The 24,489-nt window shown below is 39.9% G+C and overlaps 2 protein-coding genes across 4 annotated transcripts in view; one reads left to right on the top strand and one right to left on the bottom strand.

Moving 5' to 3' along the window:
* Positions 1–898: 898 nt before the first annotated feature.
* Positions 899–6,649, bottom strand: bmp15 (bone morphogenetic protein 15). The gene is made up of 2 exons (XM_053629154.1): positions 6,033–6,649; positions 899–5,763 (listed from the first exon to the last, which is right to left on the bottom strand). The coding sequence occupies exons 1-2, from the start codon at positions 6,487–6,489 to the stop codon at positions 4,934–4,936; spliced, it is 1,287 nt and encodes a 428-aa protein (XP_053485129.1). The 5' UTR covers positions 6,490–6,649; the 3' UTR covers positions 899–4,933.
* A 3,359-nt stretch (positions 6,650–10,008) lies between these two features.
* shroom4 (shroom family member 4) overlaps positions 10,009–24,489 on the top strand; it is a 42,622-nt gene continuing 28,141 nt past the window's right edge. For all 3 annotated transcript variants that reach the window (XM_053629142.1, XM_053629141.1, XM_053629140.1), the window contains exon 1: positions 10,009–11,410. In XM_053629142.1, coding sequence (XP_053485117.1) covers positions 11,288–11,410 — 123 coding nt within the window. In that variant the 5' untranslated portion in view covers positions 10,009–11,287. The remainder of the gene's footprint in view (positions 11,411–24,489) is intronic.

The following is a 24,489-nucleotide window of genomic DNA, read 5'->3' as shown; positions in this document are numbered from 1 at the left end:
CCTCAGAGGCCTGACAGTCATACCTAGAATACACTTTGTCTATAAATGAAGTGATGTGAAGTGGATGCATAACACAGGACAGGCAAACTAGCTGAAACACAAACACACACAGAGGTGTGAAAAAGTATTTGCCCTCATCCTGATTTCTTCTGTTTTTGTGTACATCTCATACTAAATTATTTCAGAAATTAGAACAAAATCTAAGGTAAAACAAAGGCAACCAGAGTAAACGCAAAATACAGTTTTTAAATGATAATGTTATTTATTGAAGCAATAAAGTTATCCAATACCAACTGGGCCTGTGTGAAAATGTATTTGCCCCCATAGTTACTAATTCCCCAATACAACTAATATCTATTAAACAGAGTTCATAATGGGGTTCAGATGGACTAGATACAACCAGGCCTGATTACTGCCAACCCTGTTCAATCAAATCAACACTTAAATAGAACTTTTTGAACAGCATGAAGTTGATTAAAATGTCTTACCCAGTAACACTACGGCAAAGTTAAAATAAATTCCAGAAATGATGAAGGTGACTGAAATACATCAGCCTGGGAAGGGTTACAAAGCTATTTCAATAGCTCCGGGACTCCTAAAAAACAACAATGGGATGAGAACCAGGTGTGAGTGAGTTCCCCATTTTATTTGAAAAGAACTGGAATCTATCAAAGTCTGATCTTCACAACACATGGCTTTGGAGTTGTATCATGGAATGAACAAAGGATATTTCTGAGGACCTCAGAGGAAGGGAGAGAGAAAAGAAAAGGTTGTTGATTCTCATCAGGAAGAATTTACAAAGCATCTCTAAAGTGTTTGGACTCCACCAGTCAATCAACAGTCAGGTAGCTTTTGTACAAATGAAGGAAATTCAAGCTCAACAAATATCACTCCAAGATCAAGATGTGTAATAGTCCACAAAGTCACAAAGGTAACATCTAAGAAACTAAAGGCCTCTCTTACATTGGCTAATGTTAATGTTGATGAGTCCACCATCAAGAGAACACTGAAGAACAATGGCGTGCATGGCAGGGTTGCAAGGACAAAGCCTCTGCTCCCCAAAAAGAACATTGCTGCCCATCTGCACTTTGCTAAAGATCATGGGGACAAGCCAGAAGTCTATTGGAAAAATGTTTTATGGATTGATGAAATCAAAAGAGAATTTTTGGAGAAAGGAAAACACTGCATTCCAGCATAAGAACCTTATTTCTATGAAACATGGCGATGGTAGTATCATGGTTTGGGTCAGTCTTGTGGCATCTGGGCCTGGACGGATTGCAATCATTGATGGAGCAATGAATACTGAATTATACCAGCAAATTCTACAGGAAAATGTCAGGATCTGTCCATGAACTGAATCTCAAGAGAAAGTGGGTGATGAAGCAAGACAACAACCCTAAACACTCCAGTCATTCTACCAAAGAATAGTTAAAGAAAAATAAAGTTAATGTTTTGAAATGGCCATGTCAAAGTCTCGACCTTAATTCAATAGAAGTGTTGTGGAGACCCAGCAATATCCCAGAGTTGAAGCTGTTCTGCACTGAGGAATGGGCTAAACTTCCTCCAAGCCGATTTGCAGGACTGAACAGTTAACGGAAACATATAGTTGCAGTTATTGCTGCACAATCGAGTCACACCAGATACTGAACGATACAGCGCCCTCCACAAATATTGGCACCCTTGGTAAATTTGAGCACAGGCGGCTGTGAAAATGTGTGTTTAACCTTTTGATCTTTTGTTGAAATAGTTCATAAAAATACTCCGCTCTCGTGGATATCAAACAACTGCAAACAAAATGCAAATGCCTTCGTGGAAGAGCGGTGAAAGATCTCACAGCAAGAACTGACAAATCTGGTGCAGTCCATGAGGATGAGATGCACTGTAGTACTTAAAGCAGCTGGAGGACACCACATACTGACTGCTACTTTTGATATTGACCACCCGCTTTTTTCAGGGACTCATTATTCCTTTTCTGTTCGTCAAAATGTCTGTGAAACTTGTTCAATTTATGTCTGTTGTTGAATATTTTTATGTTAATACAAATATTTACACATGAGAGGACGTTTCTTTTTTTTTTTTGCTGAATTTAGATACATTATATGTAGCCCAACCTTATATATAATCATCTCTTTTGCCATAGGGCCACAAACTTCTGGCACCATTTTGAGAATCTTGGCAAGGACTCATCAGATTGCAGGGAAAAAGAAAAAAAAAAAAAAAAAAAAAAAAAAAAAAAAAAGTACACTGTCCCAACAGGAACTAGAACAGCTGCCAAAGAAGAGAAAAGATCTGTCCTGGACCAGACCAATTTCAGAGAAAATGATTTAACTGTTTATTCAGAGAAACAAATGATTTACCTGCTGCTGTCTGGACAACAGCAAGCAAATATGAGATTTTAAATTGGAATATTGCTACAGCTGTTGACCGTAAACTAGTGGTAGCTTGTAATTTATTCTTAAAATAAGAGTCTAAAATAATTAACATCGTGGCCAGATGTGTTGCTCTTATAAAAAGATACATTATAATCAATAATACACAATCTCATGACATTATTCCATCTTTTCCATAGTTCCATCTTTAAGCATTCAACAAAATGCTTGGTTGGCTTACACATGCTGAAACAGAAATGAGCCAGAAATACAAACCAGGACAGATTCTCTACATTCACTGGTACAAGGTATGCAAAGAACTGACAATTTTTTTTTAAAATTCTGGTTGTACTCTGATGTTTGTATAATCTAAAGGCCAACATGCTGGTGGAAATGAAACTAATACAGCAAATTTCATGAAAATTGTCACAAATGAACAAATAATATTTAACATGGAATGAGGGACATATTGAGCTGTGGGGACACTGCAGTTGGCATATTAACAAATTACCAGTTGTATAGCCATACCTCACTACTGTAGGTAAACAACAGGTCTTTTCCTGGGCTGATGCATCAGACAGAGGATGTACACCTGCGCCACATGGATTGGCAAATTCACAAGGAAGGATGTTGACAACTTCACTGTCCAGTGTGGATCACACAGGTGCTTACGGCCAGAAGATGTACAAATCTATAGCTGTATGCTTTTCAAGCATTGCTGCTGCTAACATGGGTGACACTGTAGCACATCAGACAGACTATACAAGCTGTGTTGTTCCACATGTTAATGTTACTGATGGGTGTTTTGTGTTTGATACCCATCAGATTATACTGACTGATCTGTTGTCTCAAATGCATGGGTCACAGTGGCACAGCAGAGCCTGGCCCCTGGAAGCAACTCCTGCATACTTGCACGTACACAGTGGATTAGACTCTTATGAATGTGTGTGCTCCATTTATACATTGGCTACATGCAAGCAAGTGGAACGTTTCACCGTGGTGTGAAATGTCTCTTGGTGTTAAAGTTTGTGCCAAATGCACCAATGGAAAATGGGAATATAAAGTGCTTTTCACTTCAGACAGCTTTTCTGTTGGTCATTATTACAGCCGCACAAGTGAGACAGATTAATTGCATGCATTCTCTTTCAGTATGCAATGTCTGCATTCAGGACTGGTGTACAAGTATGTTGCGCTGTATAGCCAAACTATGCCAATGGTATTAACACAGCAGCATATTAATAAACCCATCAATCTACCTGCTTCTAAGAAGAAGAAGAATTCTTTGTCACATATACATTACAGCACTGTGAAATACTTTTTCCACATATCCAAGCTTGTTAGGAAGCAGGGGTCAGAGCACAGGGTCAGCCATTATACAGAACCCCTGGAGATGATATGGTAAAGATAAGATTAAGGGACTTGCTCAAGGGCCCAACGGTGGCAGCTTGGCAGTGCTGGGGCTTGACCCATTGACCCTCTTGTCAGTAAGCCAGAGCTGTAACCGTTGAGCCACCATTACCCAGTCCAGTGCAGAGGATAACGTGCCCAGACCACCACTGTGTCTGGAAGTGACTGCCACCTGACAGATCAATGGGGCCAGCCATTTTATATGCTTTATGGTTCCCCATAAAGGTGCTTCCATTATTTAAAGACAAGTTAGTGAATTGGGTAAAGAAACAGACTACACAGTCCTGGATAAATAAAGCTACCTTCAAAAAGCAGAATTATTAGTACTAAAAGCTGGAAATTATGACATGATTTAACTTTAATTGAAAAATGAAAAAGGCTTTTTTTCTTTTTTTTACAAAATATGCTCTTTATTTAATCTCTCAACAGTTCTAAAACAATCATTTCATATCATGATTAATCTCTTCAATCCCTATTTAAGAAACATGTCTATGAAATTCTCTCCTCCTTAAACCATATGCACATATTTCATACAGATAAAGGACACTCAAGAAAAATGTCCCCTTTCCTTGTGTGCTAAATGCATCCTTTCCAAAAGAGGGCACAATAGCAGCATCTGAAACAGCAGCAGTAGTTATCTATTATGTCCAACCAGCCAAACACACACAGACAGACACACATACAGGTTGATCTAAGAAGACACCACAAAACTTCTCTTCATGGACCTTTTTTCTTTTTCAAAAAATCTTTTTTTTTTTTCCTTTTTTTTTGAACGAACTTTTCAACAGTTATATCAGTGCAAACATGTAATATGAAATAGTCCAATATGGAAAAAAAAACCTATAATTTTTTTCCTTTCCCCATAATCATTATAACGAACACATGAATAAGGCACACAGACAAACACAAACACAGAAAAAGAAGGATGAATAAGTTTAAAAAAATGAAGGAAAAAAAAAAAAAAAAAAAAGAACATTTGTCACAGTTGGTGGCTTTTAACCCATCTATCTGCATCAGGCAATAATTCCTTCAGACACCAGTAGCATACCTTCACAAAGAATCAGCAGATGGCAGCAGCTGGTCAAAAGTGGTGGCAGAATTGCTACAAGTTCATTTTATTCATTTCTTTAATATCCAGTTGAATTTTAAACCCACAGTCATCTACAGGTGCAGGATTCTGCAATCATGTCCTCATATTCTTTATAGACAATGCTGCCGTTCTTTTCCATCATCAGCACGCTGATAGGTTTGTATTTGTAAGGCACACAGGATGGCAGTGGGATGTCAGCAACGCCGAGCTCACTGATGACAGTCTGGACAATGGCATGGTTGGGTGAATTGTAGCCATAGTGCAGGATGCGTGGACAGTCACCCATGCAGTAGCGAGGGTTGTACATAGGGGGCGCAATGATCCAGTGGTCCCAGCCGAGGTCACGGAAGGTCACACGGTAAGAGTGGAGCTTGCACTGGTTCTTGGCCACACTGTTTTTTGCCCACTTGTAGTTGGGTATGTCAGAACTGATGCTGCCAGGTTCTTTGGACCGGCGTGACCTTGAGCCAGTGTGAGAAGTGGCTTTGACATACTTTGCCCATTCCATAGGATGCCCTTCTTCTTCTTCCAAGAAGAGAAGCAATGCAGGGGCTCTCAAGTGGTTTTGTGGTGGGAAATGTCTCTTGCGTGTTCTGTATCTTACGACAGAATGAACCGGGCTAGATTCCCAACACTTGTACTGAACATAGAGGACAAACAGGCTGCCTTTCAACAGAGACAGATGGGATGTGACATCTGATTCAGTCCACATGCTTTGAGGGCCCAGAATGACAACATCGGTATCATTAGCATGTTGCAAGGAGGAGATTCTGGCCTCACACATAAACGGAGGGTACGATGCCACCGGTGATCTCAGGTGAACGAAAGATGCCCTGTTTAGTTTGCTTAATGGGAGGTTTTCCAGTTCATATTGCACAGTGTAAGTATACAGCAGGTCTGGCCAGGGCAGGGTTTGAGCCAGAAAAGAGGGAGAAAGAGAATCATTTTCTGGGAAGCAATCAGGTTGGGTCACTTATTTAAAAACACATTCTTAGATATATTATAAGACAAATTTAACAGCTGATCATATTCTCAAAAATAAACCACACAGATACAGTATGATGTAGTCAAGACTTCCAATCACAGCAGCACATTATGAAGTCAAATGTATGAGGGAGTGAACGAATGAGGGAAGGAGTGGGTGAGGGAAATAAACACAGTTTTACCATTTGGTGAGGAATGGAAGCGCTTGCCGGTGACGGACGCACGAATCAACCTGACGGTGTTGGACCCAAACACGTTGCGTTGTTTCGGCCTGCCATCTACATTGGCCGCTTTCCTATACAGACTCCACATGAACTGCAGACTTTGGTCCTCCATTTGTCTTTTAGAGAACGCGTTAGTGTTGGGGCTTCTCTGTTTCGGGTGGCTTTTTCGGCGACTCTGTTCTGTCGCCAACACCCCGAGGTGTGACGGGGAAAAAGCCATCTTATCGGCCGCGCACGTGAACGCCGGCAACAAAAAGAAACACGACAGCACACAAAATCTGAGGAAGCCGTGACTGCCGGCGGCCTTCATCTTTGTCTTCTGGCACGGATGAGTACAACTGGCGAGGCTACCATTGTCAAAAATAGTCACCTGACTCCTGTTTGACGAATCTTTTTGCGGCCTCTCAATTAACATCTTCAGCGCGTCCGTGCCTGTTGACGTCAATCACCTGAGACACGCACCTGCTTCAAACTGGGATCTCTTCTATAGTCTATATATTTTTACTGCCACCATATTGACTTCGTACATAAGAATGGTAGCTCTAGTGGAAACAAATTTCAATGCTGTGCCGAGTGTGTGAAAAATGTAGGCTACTAAACTGTAGACTGTGGAGTGGTACTCTCAAGGGTACATCTTTTGTTCCTTTAGTGTCTTTTTTACATGATAAAGTGAAAATAACGTATAGTGCAAATACGTTTAAAAAATTGGAACTGTAAGGACCACTCTTTCAGCTTTAATAATATTTAAAGGTACACTACATTCACCTTACCGAGTAAAAGATACACAGTCCAGTAAAAGACTTAGGCTACTCTTGGTGGTACCACCCCAGTGAAAAGAAGGAAAGGTACAGTTTAGTACCCTTTTTTTCTTCGAGTGGGATATGTTTTGATTAATGATTGTAGCTTTTTAAAAGTTTCTATTCGGGACTTTGTATAAAAGGGGAAACCCATCATTTGTAGGGTTTAACATTCAAATTTGAGGGCTTTGTCATCCAGTCAGACAATCTTTTAAACCCTAATCTATGTAACCCTACTATTAAAGCCTTTAAGGTTATAGATGTAGTCTGTTTTTCCAAAATTGTAGGCCTTGTCCAGGCCCAATGTTTAGGACAACATTTCATTTACATGGTGTCAATGTAATGCCTTTACTGTATTGGCTTCACAGTTGATTTGTAATACTTAATATTGATTGGATTTAGTCAAAATACCACCAACACTGCAATGCAGATTTGAATCAACATGAGCTATATGTGATTCCTGAATAAAACTAGAATAAAAATAATTGACTTCTTAGCAGAGGCAAACCTAGATTATTACTTCTGCCAGATTTTTGTTGTTATTGTGAGTTCATGTTACCCAGAGATATAATTATACAATGTACATTTAAAAGTAGTCAAAACACATCTAATAGAACATACAGCGGGGGAAATAAGTATTGGACGCATCAACATTTTTTCAGTAAATATATTTCCAATGAGGCTATTAACATGTAATTTTCACCAGACTTTCATATTAACTAAAAAAATCTACACATATAAAGAAATCCAAACATTAAAGTCTATAAATGAAGTTATGTGTAATAAAGAGGAATGACAGGAAAAAGTATTAACCAAAATTCACTTAATACTTAGTGGAGAAGCCTTTGTTTTTAATGACAGCTTCAAGACGCTTCCTGTATGAAGAAATTCATACAGTATTCAGGTGTGATTTTTGGCCCATTCTTCTAAACATGCTGTCTTTAAAACTTGTTCAATTGGATTCAAGTCAGGTGATTGACTGGGCCATTCTAACACCTTGATTTTTTCCTCCCTGAAACCAATTGAGAGTTTCCTTTGCTGTATGCTTTGGAGCGTTGTCCTGCAGGAAGGTCCACCTACGTCTCCTCATCATCCTGGTGGATGGCAGCAGATTCTTCTCAAGAATCTCCAGTAAAGGGCTCCATTCATCATTCCTTCAATTATATGAAGTCTTCCAGTACCATGCGATGAAAAACAGCCCCACACCATGATGCTTCCACCTCCAAACTTCACTGTTGGTGTAGTGTTTTTAGGGTAATGTGCAGTTCCATTTCTTCTCCAAACATGGTGTGTAGTATGACAGACAAAAAGTTACATTTTGCTCTCGTCTGACCAGACTACACTCTCCCAGTGTTTCATAGGCTTGTCCAAATGAGTTGTAGCAAACTTTAAACGAGCTTTAACATGCCTTTTCTATAGTAATGGAGTCTTGCAGGGTGTGCGTGAGCAGTGGAGTGCATTGCCTATTGTTTTTTCTGTGACGATGGCACCTGCTGCCTCCAAGTGTTTCTGGAGCTCTTTGCATGTGGTCCTTGGCTCTTGGCTACTCTTCTGACTATTCTTCTGACTCCCTGGTCAGAAATCTTGCAAGGAGCTCCTGTGCATGGCCGGTTGGTAACAGAGTGATGTTGCTTCCACTTGCGGATAATGGTGCTTACTGGAGGATTCAGAAGTTTTGAAATACGTCTGTATCCAATTACATCAATATGTTTCGCAACAGTAAGGCTGCGAAGGTCTTGTGAGAGCTCTTTGCTTTTGCCCATCATGAGATGCTTCTTGTGTGACACCTTGGTAACAAAAATGTTTTTATAACCCATCAATTTTCTAACTGAGCTGATATTAATTTGTACAGATAGGAGGTATAATTACTTTCTAACTGCTTATTGATTTCAGCTGGTTTCTTGCCTTACCTTGCCTTGGAGAACTGCTTTTTCTTAGCGTGTTCAATACTTTTTTCCTGTGTCAACCCACTTTATTACACACAAATTTATTTATGGACTATAATGTTGTGAATAACCTCATTGAAAATATATTTACTGAAACAAAATGCTGACGCATTCAATACTCATTTCCCCCACTGTAAAGTGCTTTTTTTTTTTTTTTTTTTTTACAGCTTCCTGGTGTGTTTTACAAATAGGAAATCAAACCTCAGTGAGGAAACAAAATGTCTATCTTCAATTATTTACAGTACATTGTCACCTTAAAAACGCTGCTTACGAGCCTTAGCTAATGCGACTGCTGCCATTATGTCCTCCATGACCAAAGACCTTCAGATGTTACGTTCATTGAAATTAGTTCATTATTATTTCCATCACTTACCCTTGTCCCATTTCCTCTTTTACTCCTCTTCTTGTTTTCTCTTATGCTTCTAGCTGCTGGAGGTATGTCCTCTTCATTTTCAGGAATTAAAGCTTGTGCAACTCCAGTGTGAAGGGGTGGCACAGAAGCATAAACGAGTCTTCAAAAGAGATAGGATGTTTCTGAAAATTTCTGATTATTTAAATGATCAGCCCTTGGGGGTCCTTTCAGAATGTGGGGCCCCAGGCAATTGCCTGCTTTGCCTTCCCCGTAGCTACGCCTCTGCTTCTCATACATGTGATTTGAGGTTAGAGTTGTGGTGACAAGGCTTATTTTAATGGCCTCTGCAACCTTGTGCCCGTAGGTTAGTGGTCATTAGCTCTTTTTAGGTGTATGTTGTTGATCTAATGTTGGCTTGAATTTATTTTGTTTAACAGGAATCTGAGGAAAAATGTCAAGGATCCTATCGGTTTCTTTTTTTTCTTCTTCTTCTTTTTTTTTTAGTCAGTTGGCTCCACCAGCTGTAAAATACCGCCATTGTAAATGTAGTGAATGAATCAGAAACTCAGAAGCAGTACTAAGAATAAAGAGTAATTGTTCAATGAGCCCATTCCAACTTACCAGCCAGCTCTAACCTTTCATACCACAGCCACCCATCAGTTGTAACAGATCCTTCCTTTCGATACATATATAGTGAACCAACCACATCTTTTCAAATTGCTGCTCATGCTATATCACAGGCCAGCATAACACACTATAGGAGGAAACTACTATGTACACTCTTCTGAATACATAAGCTCACAGATGCCCACAATTGGCTAGTGTCCCTGTGGCTGACCCAGAACAGAGAGTATAGCATCCTTCCCATCCAGAGAGCATGTGCAATTTTACTCACATGGCTCCTGGGTAGAGATGACTGGGAGTTGAATTAGTAATCTCCTGAAAATAGGAAATCTGTTTCGCCCCTTACTTTGAGACCCTCCTAACTATTTTTATTATTATTATCATTATTATTGTTGTGGGCGCACGGTGGCTTAGTGGTTAGCACGTTCGCCTCACACCTCCAGGGGTTCGATCCCCACCGTGGCCCTGTGTGTGTGGAGTTTGCATGTTCTCCCCGTACGGGTTTTCTCCAGGTACTCCGGGTACTCCTCCCCCAGTCAAAAGACATGCATGGTAGGCTGATTGACATGTCCAAAGTGTCCGAAGTGTATGAATGGGTGTGTGAATGTGTATGTGAGTGTGTGCCCTGTGATGGATTGGCACCCTGTCCAGGGTGTACCCTGCCTTGTGCCCCATGCTCCCTGGGATAGGCTCCAGGTTTCCCCGTGACCCTGGGAAGGATAAGCGGTATAGAAGATGGATTGATGGATGGATGGATGGATTATTGTTGTTGTTGTTGTTGTTGTTGTTAAAATAAATGAAGAAGGGCTCTCTGTATGGATAGCAGTTCTAAAGCGGTTCTACATAGAAACTTTTCTACGAGGAAAGTGGCAGGGTTCTACATTCTCCTCAGAGGGCCAAATGGAAGAACACTTAATGGTGCTAGATTGAACATTATTATTATATAGTGTTGTCCATAAAGTCGTGTCTAAATCGTGCAATTTCACTTCAACTAAAGCTGAACTGATTTGTATTTTGGGAAAAGGAAAAAAAAATTGCTTTGTATGGGTAGGATTAAACACATCCTGCCTACAGTGGGAAGTTTACTTTTGTATGCTGACCTAGGTGCAGTTTTGACACAGTTTTTTAACAGTTAACTGTGGGATTCGCGTAGGAGGAGCTGCTTCACCATCCGCGTAAAAGCTGCTGGACAACGGACAAAGCAGCGGTTAGCCGTTGAACAAAGTCCCGCCCCTTTCTCCGTGTTATATTGGACTATTCCAGTGAAACTCGACCCCAAACGGTCGTTCCACCTGTCAATCAAATGGACTTTTAAGCCTGAAGCATTTCCTTCACGCGGAAGCTCGGCATGCCCGTCCTGAGTAGAACATCCCTCCTCCCCTATCCCCTCCCCTGCTTCATACCGCGGCTGCCCGAGTTGTTGTTAGTGATGGAGAGACAAGAGTTGGTGGTGTGAGAAGTGTGAGGCTCGACTGAAAAGGTCCCGGAACCAGCATGGAAACCGTGGAGCAACTCGTCACCTTTAATCACATCCACGTCGAGCTTAACGGAGGCGCTCCGTGGGGATTCACGCTGAAAGGAGGACTGGAGCACGGAGAGCCGCTCATCATAACAAAAGTAAGCGAGCAAAGTTTTTCTGAACTTTTATAACCTGCATGATCAGGGACATTAGTCATTCCACAAGGAAGCCACGCGCTTATGTAGTGATACACTGGAGGAAGAAGAAGACATGTAAAAATGTTCGGCGCTGCAGATTATCATTCAGTTACTTAGAAGAAGAAAAAAACAACTTTGTAACAAACTGACTGGGAGTCTGGTGTCAGATTTCAGCACGACTTGTCTGCTTGCATCTTACATGCTTTTAACCTTCAATTTTGGCCACTTTGATTCTGTTTGTAGAAGTGTTTTGCACTCTGTTGAATGAATGACTTGAAGGATTCCTGAGCTCTGCTTCCTTAATAGCCTACATCCATGTGAACTGATTTGATTATTTATTTATTTATTTATTTATTTATTCGTTCTCTCTCTCTCTCTCTCTCTCTCTGTCTCTGAATTGGAGTGTGATTGTGCAAAATGTCTTTAACTATGGAGTCCATCTGAACAAAAGGAAAACTGGCAAATATCACGTGTTAATATTGGAGTATTAGCAATCGGAATTCGTTGTTCTTATTTACTTTGACAGGTGAACTACATTTCCAACTCAAATATTAGCTATAAGTACATTTCCTTCAGAGTTTTGTTTTCAATTTTTCTGCTGCAAGAGCTCAAAAACCTAGATGACATTTTGCAAGCAGAAGCTGCTGTTTTTATTTCCATGTTTGTGTATAGCACGGTTGTGTATAGTTCTTTCCTGGCACATTTCCCAGGTGTTGGACACCGCTCTTTAAAAACAGCACATGAACACAAGGCTATAAACCAGGCACCCTGGGAGTATACCTATGCATTGCACATTGCTAACTTTTTAATACACTACATCGTACGCAATGGGAAAATGTTTTCGGTATTTGATATTAAGCCACCTTGGGAAAAAGGATATTTGACTGTACAGTTACGTTATCAAACTCTGTATAGAATGTAACATCTGTTCGTGTGTTATAGTTCAGACTACAGTGTTTATACAGATTTTATTTTCCTGCGGACGCAGTCTACACTCTTGAAAAACGACTGGGTTGTCCCTAGGGTTAATTCTTAAAGGTTCTGTGTGGAACCATACAACTCTATGTATCCCTTTCAAAAAAGCATTTCAAGTAGAATCCCTTTTATGAACTGGTGCAATATTTTCTATTCTATACATATATCCATGTTGGGATAGGTGAAAGGCCTGGTTAGCTTCTGCAGATTTTTGTTAACATTGCAAAGAGATGAACAAGAATGTAGACATTTATTTAGTCTCTCTGTTCTAGTCTCTGGTCAGTAATATATTCAGAACATTTGTCTGTACTGCTTTCCCCATACAGCCTCTGCACTTTTAATGAATGAGGTCTGTAGGTTTCAGTGCAGGAGGTGATGAGGGAACTGTATTCGATTTTCTCTCTGCATGTTTCAGCACTGCTGTGTTCTGTCCAAAGTGTTGATTTGTTTTACTTGAATAAAGATGTTTTAGTGTACAAGAGCCACAGAGATCACATTCCCAGACTCACCCCCCTGAGCTGATGGAGGGGGAGGGGGAGGACGCTGGGAGAAAGAGGGAATGGTTAGGGAGGTGGGGGAGAACCCAGTGGAAGTATGAATGTAAGAAGAATTCTGCTTACTTCGCTCTTATTTTCAGCTCACATAGGGAATTGGGGAATATATTTCCTTTTGGTCTTTTTTTTTGCATAATCCAGGACATTAATGCATCCTTTATGTAATATTATAATGTTTCCTGCAGAATATTTTGTTTGTACTATGGAATTGGGACACAGTTCTAGAGGATTACTGGATGGGCTGGATTGATTTCAAGATTAGCATTAAATAACCTTGTAGGAGAAAACATCTGTGTAAGTGTACCCAGGCTTTGTGGGTATTGTATACCGTTTTTCATGGTGTATTGATGTGGTGTGCCCCTCCTCTTCCAGATGGTATCATGTGCTGCATGACTGCTACTCCACCCAGTCTCAGATGTGTCCCACTGACCTCAGGGCCTTTATTATGACCTGAAGTGTGACTGGTGCAATAAAGAAGTGTTACAGATATTCACTGTATTCTGATTCTGGAGCTTCACATCATCAGTGTAATTGAACTTGCAATGATAGTAGCATTTATGGATTGAGGGAAGTCCATCTGTCCATCTGTGTAGTCTGCTAGTTCTATTATCATTTACAACTTCTTTTTCAAATAAAAACCTTAACTTCATACAAGGCTCTGAAGATGTTCTAAATCCAACTAAATGATGGTTTTTGAGCTTATGCATGACTAATAGGGCCATGTAGCTCCCTGGGTAATCAGTGAGCTATAACCACACTTTGGAGGTTGGACCATGGCCAATCTGATAACCCCATGCTGCCCTCATGACTTACCCTGTTGTATTTGATTTGGGGTTTTCTACCTCTGTGACCATTATGCTGTGGTTCTTTTATAAGGCTATTTGCCAGAGGGCAATCTTCTTCAAACTAAGCAATTTACACATTTTCCGTATGATTTGAATGCAAGGCATGACCTGCATGTAAGTTGTAGTCAAATGGAACTTTTGCTTGAGTGATGGCTGCTGTTGTAAAACCTGGTGTAATGTATTGTGTGGCCACATGGACTTTGCTTTATTTCTGGTACAGGTTTACCACAGCTGTGACTGTCATGTAACAGCACAAATTTCACTGTTCACAACTCCAAGTTCCTGTTCTCCACTTTGATTGTGGATTGATGTAATGCAGATGCAAAGGGTGTCATTGCAGGGCACGACATGTGGATGGAAAACTGCCACTGACTTTTCCATGCTCACACTAAACCACTAAATAAACGGCAACTAATCTCAAATCTCTCAAAGACCATGTGTTTCCCCCATTCTGTCTCTCACTTGCTTAGTCTCAGGGTATGGGATGGAAACATTGTGCATTCCCTCGCTTTTCTAATTTTCTGCCATGAAGTTTATGTAGACCACAGGGCACTTTAGTCATACATTTCTTCCCTCTTTCTAATTGGCCACTGGAACTTATTCCCAGGCACCATAGTTCTGGTATAAAGGAGGAGTCCTGGAAATGTTGTAAACATGGAACTGTTGCTCTGAACCACAGTTTCAGTGCAGCTACTGTCACTTCAAGGCATTGCATTCATGCTTCACAACATCACTGATGAGCACCGTGTGAAGAGAACTGCTTCCTCTTTTCTGTCATCTAGTAACTACCGACTTCTGTTTCTGGAATGTTTTCCACAAGCTGAATCCGGCACAGTATCTGTATGACTACTGTGTGGGACACATCACTATGAGGTAATGGGTATTTTGGTACTACTGATTTTATAGACTTAAAGATGAAGTGGGTGAAACAATGTTTTATTTCGATGTTGGGTTGGTTTCATAGTCTAGCTGATTTTGGGTGTGGGAAGAATCTGATATCTGGTAGGAATGTGAGTTTGACTCTTTTAGCAGTTGCCTTGGGTGGAGGAGATTTGATTGAGAGAGAGAGATTGGGGTCTTATTGTTTCAGATAAACCCCTGCACATTTCTGTTTCTATATGTTCTACTTGATGTGACATTTGTGCATGAAATTCTGTGGACATGCTCTGGGGTTGGTGTGTGGATTAACCGAGAACAAGAACAGAATTCTTCCTTTCACACAGATGTGTTACTGCTGATAGTAAAAGTGGCAGAGAATAAAATGCAAGTGAGCACGTCAAACAATTTTAGAAAGTTTGTTTTTATTTTTGTGGGGAAAATAAATACTGTGCTGTGGAAGTGTTTAATTTTAGGGATGCCCAAGTCCCAATTTTCATCCATACGAGTGTGCTGAATGTCAGTTATTGGTTTGTTTAGAGTCAGTGCTCTGGTTACCTCTGCCTCTGTTTCGAGGCAGTTCTCTGATTGGCCTGTTTAAAGGCAACTCTTCTATTGGTTTGTATTGAGTCAGTGCTCTGATTTTTCTGTTCAGTTGCAGTGCTCTGATTGTTATTTTTTCAGAGGCAGTGCTAGGATACGTTTGTTTAGAGGCAGTGTTCTGATTGGTCTATTTAGATACAATGCTATGACTGGTTTGTTTAAAGTCAGTGCTCTGATATTTCTGTTTAGAGGCAGTTCTCTGATTGGCCTGTTTAGAGGCAGCCCTCTGAATGGTCTTTTTGGAGGCAGTGCTCTAATTGGTCTGTATGGACTCAGTGCTTTGATTGGTTTGTTTGAACGGCAGTACTCTGATTGGTCTGTTTTTAAGGCAGTACTCTGATTGTTGTTTTTTTTTTTAAGGCAGTACCCTGATTGGAATGTTTTAAAGGCAGTACTTTAATACTGCCAAATACCAGTCAGTTACCAGGGAACTTTTGCAATCTTCTGTTGTCATGATCTGCAGAAAATCACAGGAACAACAGCAGTATGTTGTATGTGCAGGTATAAAGATCTGCGTAGTGCCAATCAACATGAGAAGTGTTAACAACTTAAAACAAATCAAGTGGATTGGAATGGGAAATGCATCAAACTTGATCCTATACTGTTCCTGTCTTTCATGCTAGCGTCAGCCTCACGGATCAGATTGATGAAGCTCTTATTATGTTTGCCTAGCAAGTTAACTTGTAATGTGTAAATCTTCTTCTAAATATACAAAACATATGATAAATATTGTTTGAGACTTTGAAGTTAAAAAAAACAAAAAAAAAAACAACAATCTTATGCTCCAAGGAAGCGAGCTGAGACAGAGAAGGATGGACAGAGAGGGAAATAAGGGGGAACTTTGTTTGAACAAGGTTAGCAAAGGGTGCAAGGTCATTCCTCACACATTACATCCTTAAAAAACACACTATAGCCCTATTCATGAGCAGCGGGAAAAAGTGAGACGACAGGTCATGTATTGAGCTGTCATGGTGCACCCTCAATCCTCTCCATGTTTGATATGAATCATTGACGAATCAATCTGTCTTCACTTTGACCCAAAGGGTCACTGACTCTCTGACACCACCTGTTATTCTTTTCGGAAACATGTCCTGTAATAAGCTTGATATTTATGATGGAATCCTTTTAATAGTGATCTTTAAGCACACTGGTGTCTTGTTGAGCACTGGCCTACATTTCCCTGTGTTTGCCTTTGTTTGGATTAGGAATGTCACCTTTTCCAGTTAGCAAACATGATGACAAGTGCACCAGGAAACTGATGAGCCTTTAATTTGTCCTTTTGAATTGAAATTCAGTGAAATGAACACTAGTCCCATCAGGAGGTCTTTTAGTTCATTTTGTTGGACACATTTCAAAGATGCCTTCTCACCTCTTAGTGGGAAACGTTGTTGTGAGAGTGCGTGCACAGCCTCTGGAAAGGCTTCAAAAGCTCTGTGCATGTCCGAGACATGATTGATCGCTTCAGGATGTTTGGGAATATTTGCCAGCAGTGATATATGGTGTCTCGATAGTCTCAAAAATGGATATTTAAGTACCATTTGATACGCACTTGATTTGAGCGTATGACTAAGTAATGGGGTTCTACAGACCCAAGTTGTTATTCTAACTGTCGGTTAAAATGTAAGCACAGTCGAGTGTGTTATTGTGTTGTCTACCATAAGGCTTTAGTAACCCAAGGCGTGTCCTGGCTGTGATTGCATTCTGAAAGGGTTTTGTGGTTTTCAAATGGGTAGACATATGGGCAACATGGTATCGATGATGAGAGATTCAATCAGAGCTACTCTTGTAAATTAGAAACGAGTGTGTTTTGAAAGGTGCCGAGTTCATTATGTGGTATGAAATTGTGATTGAAGGTGGTGAGACTATTTCTGATTATTGTACAATGTACACCATTTGAACCTTTTTTTTTTTTTTTTTTCTTTTTTGAAGTGCTTAATTTTGACTTTTAAGTGAAAAATGTTTAGAGTATTTGTGTGGTGTTTTTATTTATTTATTTATTTATTTATTTATTTATTTACTGTTTGTGTAAGGGTTCTATTTAAGAGAAGCTTATTTTGACCGTAGTGAGAGGCTTTTTTTGTACTTTGCTATTGTGGCTGTAAGTATATAATGGGAAATGGTTTGACATGGCTCAGGGCAGCTTGCCACATGCATGTGGTTGTTTGACTGGAAGAACTTTTGCAAATTGAAGTTGTGAAATAAAAAATAAGGACTGCAAAAAAAAAACATTTCTCCACAGAGGAGCATTTCTTGCACACTTCTTCAAACAAAACATCAAGACAAAACATTCTATGTCAAGTTGTAGTAAACTATGGTATGTGTGTATCTTTACGTCATTAGAAGAAAAGAGGGGAAAAAAAGCCTTTAACTCTCTTGCATGCAGCCTCAGGGTTGTGTGTCACACCTTTAAGAGTCCAGCAGCACAATGGAACTTAAGTCTCAGTCAGGCTGCAACACGGCTCAACTCGCTGAGGTGGAGCACACACTCATTTTTCCCCAGCCCGAGCCATCAATAAAGCCTTTGTCACTCTCTTCTCACACTGTCTGTTTCTTTCAACCTCCCTCCTTCTGCCTCTATCTCTGCATCTCATTCAATCACAACTCACTCTCCCTTTTGATCCCCAGCTCCTCTCGTCTGCTCCTAATTCCATTTTTTTCTCTCTGTCCTCTGCTTTAAGTTTGTGCCAATGATAGGATTGTCAGCATGAATGGCATCCAAGTGTGTATTCGCTCTAGCTTACCCTCTCTCTCAATCAGTAACTCTGTAGCTGTGTGCAAGGACAACCACTGACCTAAGATATGGGAAAACATACTGATAAGCACTTTAGTTGTGGTGTAAGAGATTAAAGAAGTTTTGTGTGTGTGTGTGTGTTGGGGATGGGGGGGTTTCGAGTTGACAGGAGAGATAAAGAAAGCTTGAGGGAAGTACTGGGTGTAATGCAGATGTCAGTGTGGGTTGTTAGGTGTGTGTGTGTGGTGCAGGGCACTGGTTGAAATCTTTGTCAGGCCATAGACAAAAGCAGTGCTCGAGAGGAGAGGCTACTCTTAGTGCCCAGCTTCTCACCCCCATTCATTCTGAGCCTGTGACGATTACAATGGCTGAGAGTCAGATCTTGTTATCTGAGTGTATTCACTAATCATGAGCATGTACTAACCCATGTTGCTTAGCAATCAATTCACTTTGGCTGAGTTGCTTTGAGACAGGCATGTAAGAGCCCCAAACACTGCAGGTCCATTTTTTCAATGAAGTAACCTACTGACCTACTTTTGGTGCATTCAGAATCTTTCAGGACATGCCGTACAACTACTTATTTATTGTCACTTTATCAGTTGTTGATGGACAAGTGCTCTGCCTTAAGAGTTCCCTCAGCTAGTCTTATTTAACAGGGTTTCTAAAAACGGTCCACAGATCAAATAACCACCCTTTACATCCATGATGAGCAGAAAAGCATCTCCGAACACTGAAAATGTCATTTTGTTGGGCAGATTGACCAAAATACAAGTTTCAGATATCAAAATATTTAGCAAAATGTGACAAAGAGCCAACAAAACTGGGGAGACATGATAAAATAAATTCTCACTTTATCTAATTAACATTTTTCAAAACAACGAAGAGAAGGGAAAGTGAAAGTGGATTTGAATGCCCTGTCAGTTGTTGCATTATCAGTGGAGTTGAGAATTTACACCTGACGATGCTTCGAATTCTTAGAAAAGTGCATCATGATGTTAAGATATCGCAATATCAACGTCATATTATCATATTGTGCAGCTAGGAAAGCAACTTTGATGTTCAACAATACAAAATTTCATGATAAAATATAGTGTCCCCTCAGATTCTGCAAACACCACTCCAGTTCTTCCACACCATGTCTTTATGGAGCTCGCTTTGTGCACGGGGCGTCATCATGCCGGAACAGGTTTGGGTTCCCCTTAGTTCCAGTGAAGGGAAATCTTAATGAAAAGACTCCAACTTTGGCGACAGTTTGGGGGAAGGCCCTCATATGGCTAGGAGTCTATATACTTTGGCCATAGAGCAGTCCCTCCAGGATTTTGCAATAGCAGATGTTAACGTAAAATCAAGCAAACTCCGCAGTATTCGGAGGAACTTGCAATTTTTCCAAATTACCGCAGATTTGGCGTCATCACAACGCACGTTCAGCCAAAGCCCTCTGCAGATCACATGCGCTGAACATGAGTACAGCTAAAAGGTCTCATTTACCAACAAACATCACAGCAAAAATCGTTTTCCACAAAAAACTCTGCGAAATCCTGTACAGACTGATATGGTGGGGGTGTGTGTGTGCTCATTCTACAGTGCACAATGCATTAGGAAAATATATTGTACCAAAACAAGAACACCAACATATCTATAGTATTTGATCCTTATGGTAAAAGCAGCTGAAGAGAATAGGACAAAAGAAAATGCCCATGCAGTGTTTTTGGGCAGAAACATTGGTAAAGTATCACTTTAAAGAAGGAGACAGACAAAGAAAGACAAGTTTTAGGCTGAACAGGAGATGTGGAAGCTTCTGGAACAGGAGAGGGGTGTGTGCAGGACTCCTCCTGCAGCTGTGAGGCCTCGTCGAGCTGCGACCGCTGGCACATTCTGCACTCCATGGCAGGGGGTTACCGTAGCGACTCTGCTTTTGATCGGTTTTGGAACCTAAGCTTTGTGTGTGAGTGTGTGTGTGTGTGTGTGAGAGAGAGAGAGGGGGGAAAAGAGAGGTGATATTTGTGTTTTCTGAATGGTTGCTCTTGAATGAAGCTGTGGCATTTGGTATCAATTTCCACATTGAATATGTATCAACACACACGGGGAAACTAATTGATATGCACTCAAGCACCAGGGAACTATTATTATGTTACAGTCAAGGAGGGAAGAAATATGTCACACATAAGCTCTGTTTTTATTTGTCTTAGGCTCAGGTTCGTTGCTCAACATAACAGACTGCCGTAAGGGTTCATCACACAGGCGTTTCGTGCACACTGTGGATGTACACTATACACTATAAACTGAGGAAAACCTATAATTAGTTTAGGCTAAAGTAAACATTTGACGTCAAATTTGCACTGCTTTTCTTTCCTCCATTGGTGCCTTTCATCCATATCGTTTTGTCTTTTTTTTGGATCTTCCCACACGTAGGTGTGACGGACCAGTTGCTTTTTCCTGTAGGCTCCACGTAAATGAAGAGGATGAGAATCGCAGTCTGTACTGCCTAGACTTCCCGGAATGTCTTCATCCTACTCACTTCCTTGTCTTCCGTACTTCTCAACTCCTTTATCCCTGTTCTTAATTCAGCCAGGACATCTGATCCCTTCTGGGGGAAATTGTTATTGTTGTTGTTTCTGTTGTTGGACAGTGAAGAGTTTTGTGAATATACACATAGATCATCTTATTGTTTGGTCAAGAACGTGATAAAAAGTCAAGTTTTTGAATGAATAAACAAAAATGATTACTAAATAAATAAATGGATGGATGGATGACTGTGGATTATAAGAGAAGAGGAAGAGAGAAAACAGGGAAAGATGGAAAAAGACAGGGAGATGACGCTTTGTTCACAGGGAGCATGCTGTTTAATGGGAACAGATGTTGCATGTGTTAATCATTGGCTGTCGTCTGACACACACACACACACACACACACACGCTGTCCATGTAGATGTACACGATTGAGTTCCCTAGACTCAAACTAATATACATCATCTTCTGACATTGAGGCTTGACTAGTATTACCCCATGGCTGATATATCAGTATTGATATTTAAGTACACACAGGAGAGTGATAACTGAAACACAGCTGTCTGAAAACAAAGATGACCAGCAACTCATACATGCCACAGACCTGTTTGTTGTTCATTTGCTCATGAAGAATTTGCAGGTTTTTGTTTTTTTCTCTACAGTCACTTTTGTTAATGTTTGTATTGTTTAAATGTAGCCGTTCCTCTGCTCAGCAAAGTAAGATGGCAGGATCGAAGACTAATATGAACATAGCTACAAAGGAAATAAGAGTACAAAAAGATCAACTACTGAATTCCAACTTTTTAAATGTTGGCTATAATTGTACCGGGCAACTTTCTTAATCTCAGCAGCTTTTGTTTCTGTGTTCATCTATGAAAAATCCTGCATCAGTCAAGCTTGTATAGACGCACTCTCAAAGGATTCAAAGATTATAGTCAAACTTTAAGACATTCCTCACCCACACCCAGAAATATCCACACTCTGGAGACTGTTTCTGGGCTGCATGTCTTTGGCTGCCTCCATGTTAATGATTTTCTGACTGGGGAAATCGTTACCAGCATTGATAAAGAAGCATTTGTCTGAAAGCTGCATTCTTGGACAAGTCTGTTCCCCAGCGCTCCCCAGCGCTCCTCAGCACTAGTCCCTTTTGGACATTTCCTTGAATTATGGTTCCAAAGTGTGTTGAAACCCATCTCATAATTCCTTAGAAACATGTTTTGACATGTCTTTCAAATGTGTTTCATATGCGAAAACCCTCCAGATTAGTGTTATTAAGTGCAAGTTATTTATGTCCTTCCAAGTGAAATCTTCTCAGTGATTCCTGCTTCTCTGTGTGTCATCAACTAAGACATGCTTCCTAAGTCTTTCTATCCACCACAGACTCTGAAACGACACGATTCCTGTTACTTATGATATTTTTTTTGCAAAAGAATTCTGAATCTTTCTCAGGGCTCTTAAACATAATATTGTTGTATTGTTCTATATGTTTGCTGGGATGTGAGAGATTATTGAGGCCTATCAGGTGACTGGGCAGCCGTATGGTGCCCTCATGTGCCCAGACATGGCACAATGTTGGGCAGTGAGCCAGCTAGCCAGGCAAGCAGAGATGGACGCACCCTGTTATTTATAGAGCATTAGCGGCAGTGACCTCATCCAGTCAGGCTGGAGTGTGTGGGCTCGGACTGGGAGACAGCGAGCTCATTCTTCTCTATCGCCTCCTATAGAAGCATGTTGGCAGCCCAGTTCAGCTACTGGGAACAAATCAGTCTGCTGTGTTTCTGTCTGTTATGTTGTTGGTTTGTAAAAGGGGAGATAAGCAGGTATTGGACTCATGGGCTCAAGAATTGTGCTTCTATTTATAACCACCCAAAGAGCCAGATCAGGAACTGTCCATCCTGTTCTCAGTGAATCAACATTTATGTTAAGTGTAATATGACTTGTATTCCATTAAATATCTCTGTATTACTCATACTATATATTTTATCTCGTATAACTAACGCTCTTGTAAAATTTCATTATTCATCATTAATTTATAATTCATCATTATATTTTCCAATTTGGCTTGGAAATTATGGCAATAAAGCATATTATATTTTGAATCCATCTCGTTAGATATTTATGGATTGGTAGTTGCCACATTTCTATCCCAATGCTTTATTCAACAGTGCGATAAATACTGTGGACTTGAGTTGAACAACAAGTGATATGTAAGCTATATTAAAAGTTTTATGCACCATATTTTGATGGAGTATTATTTGGCACATGGTCCAAAAAATGATGCAAACACATTTCAAGATCCATTTTAAAAAATAAAAACATAGAGACCTATTTATAGTTATGGCATTTGTCTAAAATTAACATTGCAATATGTAAATATATTTACACTAAAATTTTCGTTGACATCATCTTTTTAAACTGCACCATGAAGAGCAATTTTTTAAGTGAAATGTTCTTTGAGCGCTCATCCCAAAAAACTTTAGAATTGACATCGTCCCAACAGCGATGAGAGATGTTTTCATCATAGTAGGGCTGCAACTAACAATTTTCATAATCGATTAGTTGGCCGATTTTATTTTTATTTTTTTTCTCAATTAATCGGATGTGGGGCAAACTTTCAGGCTAGTAAAAAACGAATGTGTTCCATTTGAGACTATATTACCCTTCTAAAATTCATACACTAGACCAGTGGTTCTCAACCTTTTGTTAGCTTTGGACCACTAGCATATTTCGAACAATCCACAAGGACCCCCTCACTCCACAACAATTATAGGCTATATATTAAACAGTCATTTCTATATGTGTTACTTAATTTTATTAATATTTAACATTAATAATATTAACATTTAAAATTGAATCAAAACATTTCAAGATTTTATTTTTTACATTTTATTCTTGGTGTGACATTTAATTTGACTCTCTGAATTATCCTTTGTTTATTTTATCCATCAATGTGACACTTGAACTTCTCTACCACTCATAGGTTTTTGCAAATTATCATTTCCTTTGTAAATAAATTTACAATAAATCCATCAATGAACGATCGTCAGCTCCACTAACGTGATATTTGCGAATAGCCAAATTGAGTAATTTTAAAACATCTCATATATGTTTTGATCCATTTTACAAATAATATTTAAACTTTTTTAAAACTTTCCTACGGACCCCTGCAATTACACCACTGACCACTAGGGGTCTGGAGGAAAGTTTTAAAAATGTTTAAATAATATTACATACATATGCAGATTACATACAAAGTTCTTGTTCTATTGAGCTGCCTTTATGTTGCTCAAAAGTTAGAGACAAACTTTTTTCTCTACTTGGTTACATGGAAAAATGACATTAGATTAACAATATACGTTCACTGAATACCTTAATTATTTGGCTACAATCCAAATTGATCAAATTCCTTGAGATTTTCCTTGAATTCCATGACACTCATTTTTTCATGGAGCTTGGGATGGTGCACACACTTTTTTGGCAGCTGCTAAGAATGGCCTCTAAAAGTCACTTTCTGTAGTGAGGCTATTCCCACTACGGGAATTATAATTTTCTAGCCTTGTTCGGGTAATTTGAGATGGCTCTCACCAACTGAGACTGAAACGGAGAGTGTATTTTATCTTGCTGAGGAGTGGCAGGAAAGGAGGTACAGTGATGCCATTTGTTTCCTCTCCTCACCCACTGCCTGTGCCTCATTCCTCCCACCGTTTGTTTTCACAAATGAAATATGTTAATTAAAAGCTAGAGAACATTGAGCCCCCACTAGCGCAAGCTGCCTCCTCAACACCGTTGTCCCTGTTTGAAGAATGGGGTGCAGAAGTGGTTTTTTTTTTGTTTGTTTGTTTGTTTGTTTGTTTTTTTCATGGCTCATAATGAGCAGGGAGGTGGCTAAAAAGAGGGGGAAACTGAAGCGGAATAAAGATGGAGGACCATTCCAGCCTCCATAAAAGCC

This window comes from Ictalurus furcatus, chromosome 7 (assembly GCF_023375685.1).
Source record: "Ictalurus furcatus strain D&B chromosome 7, Billie_1.0, whole genome shotgun sequence".
Taxonomy (NCBI): Eukaryota; Metazoa; Chordata; class Actinopteri; order Siluriformes; family Ictaluridae; genus Ictalurus; species Ictalurus furcatus.
This window is presented reverse-complemented; position numbering and strand designations above follow the sequence as displayed.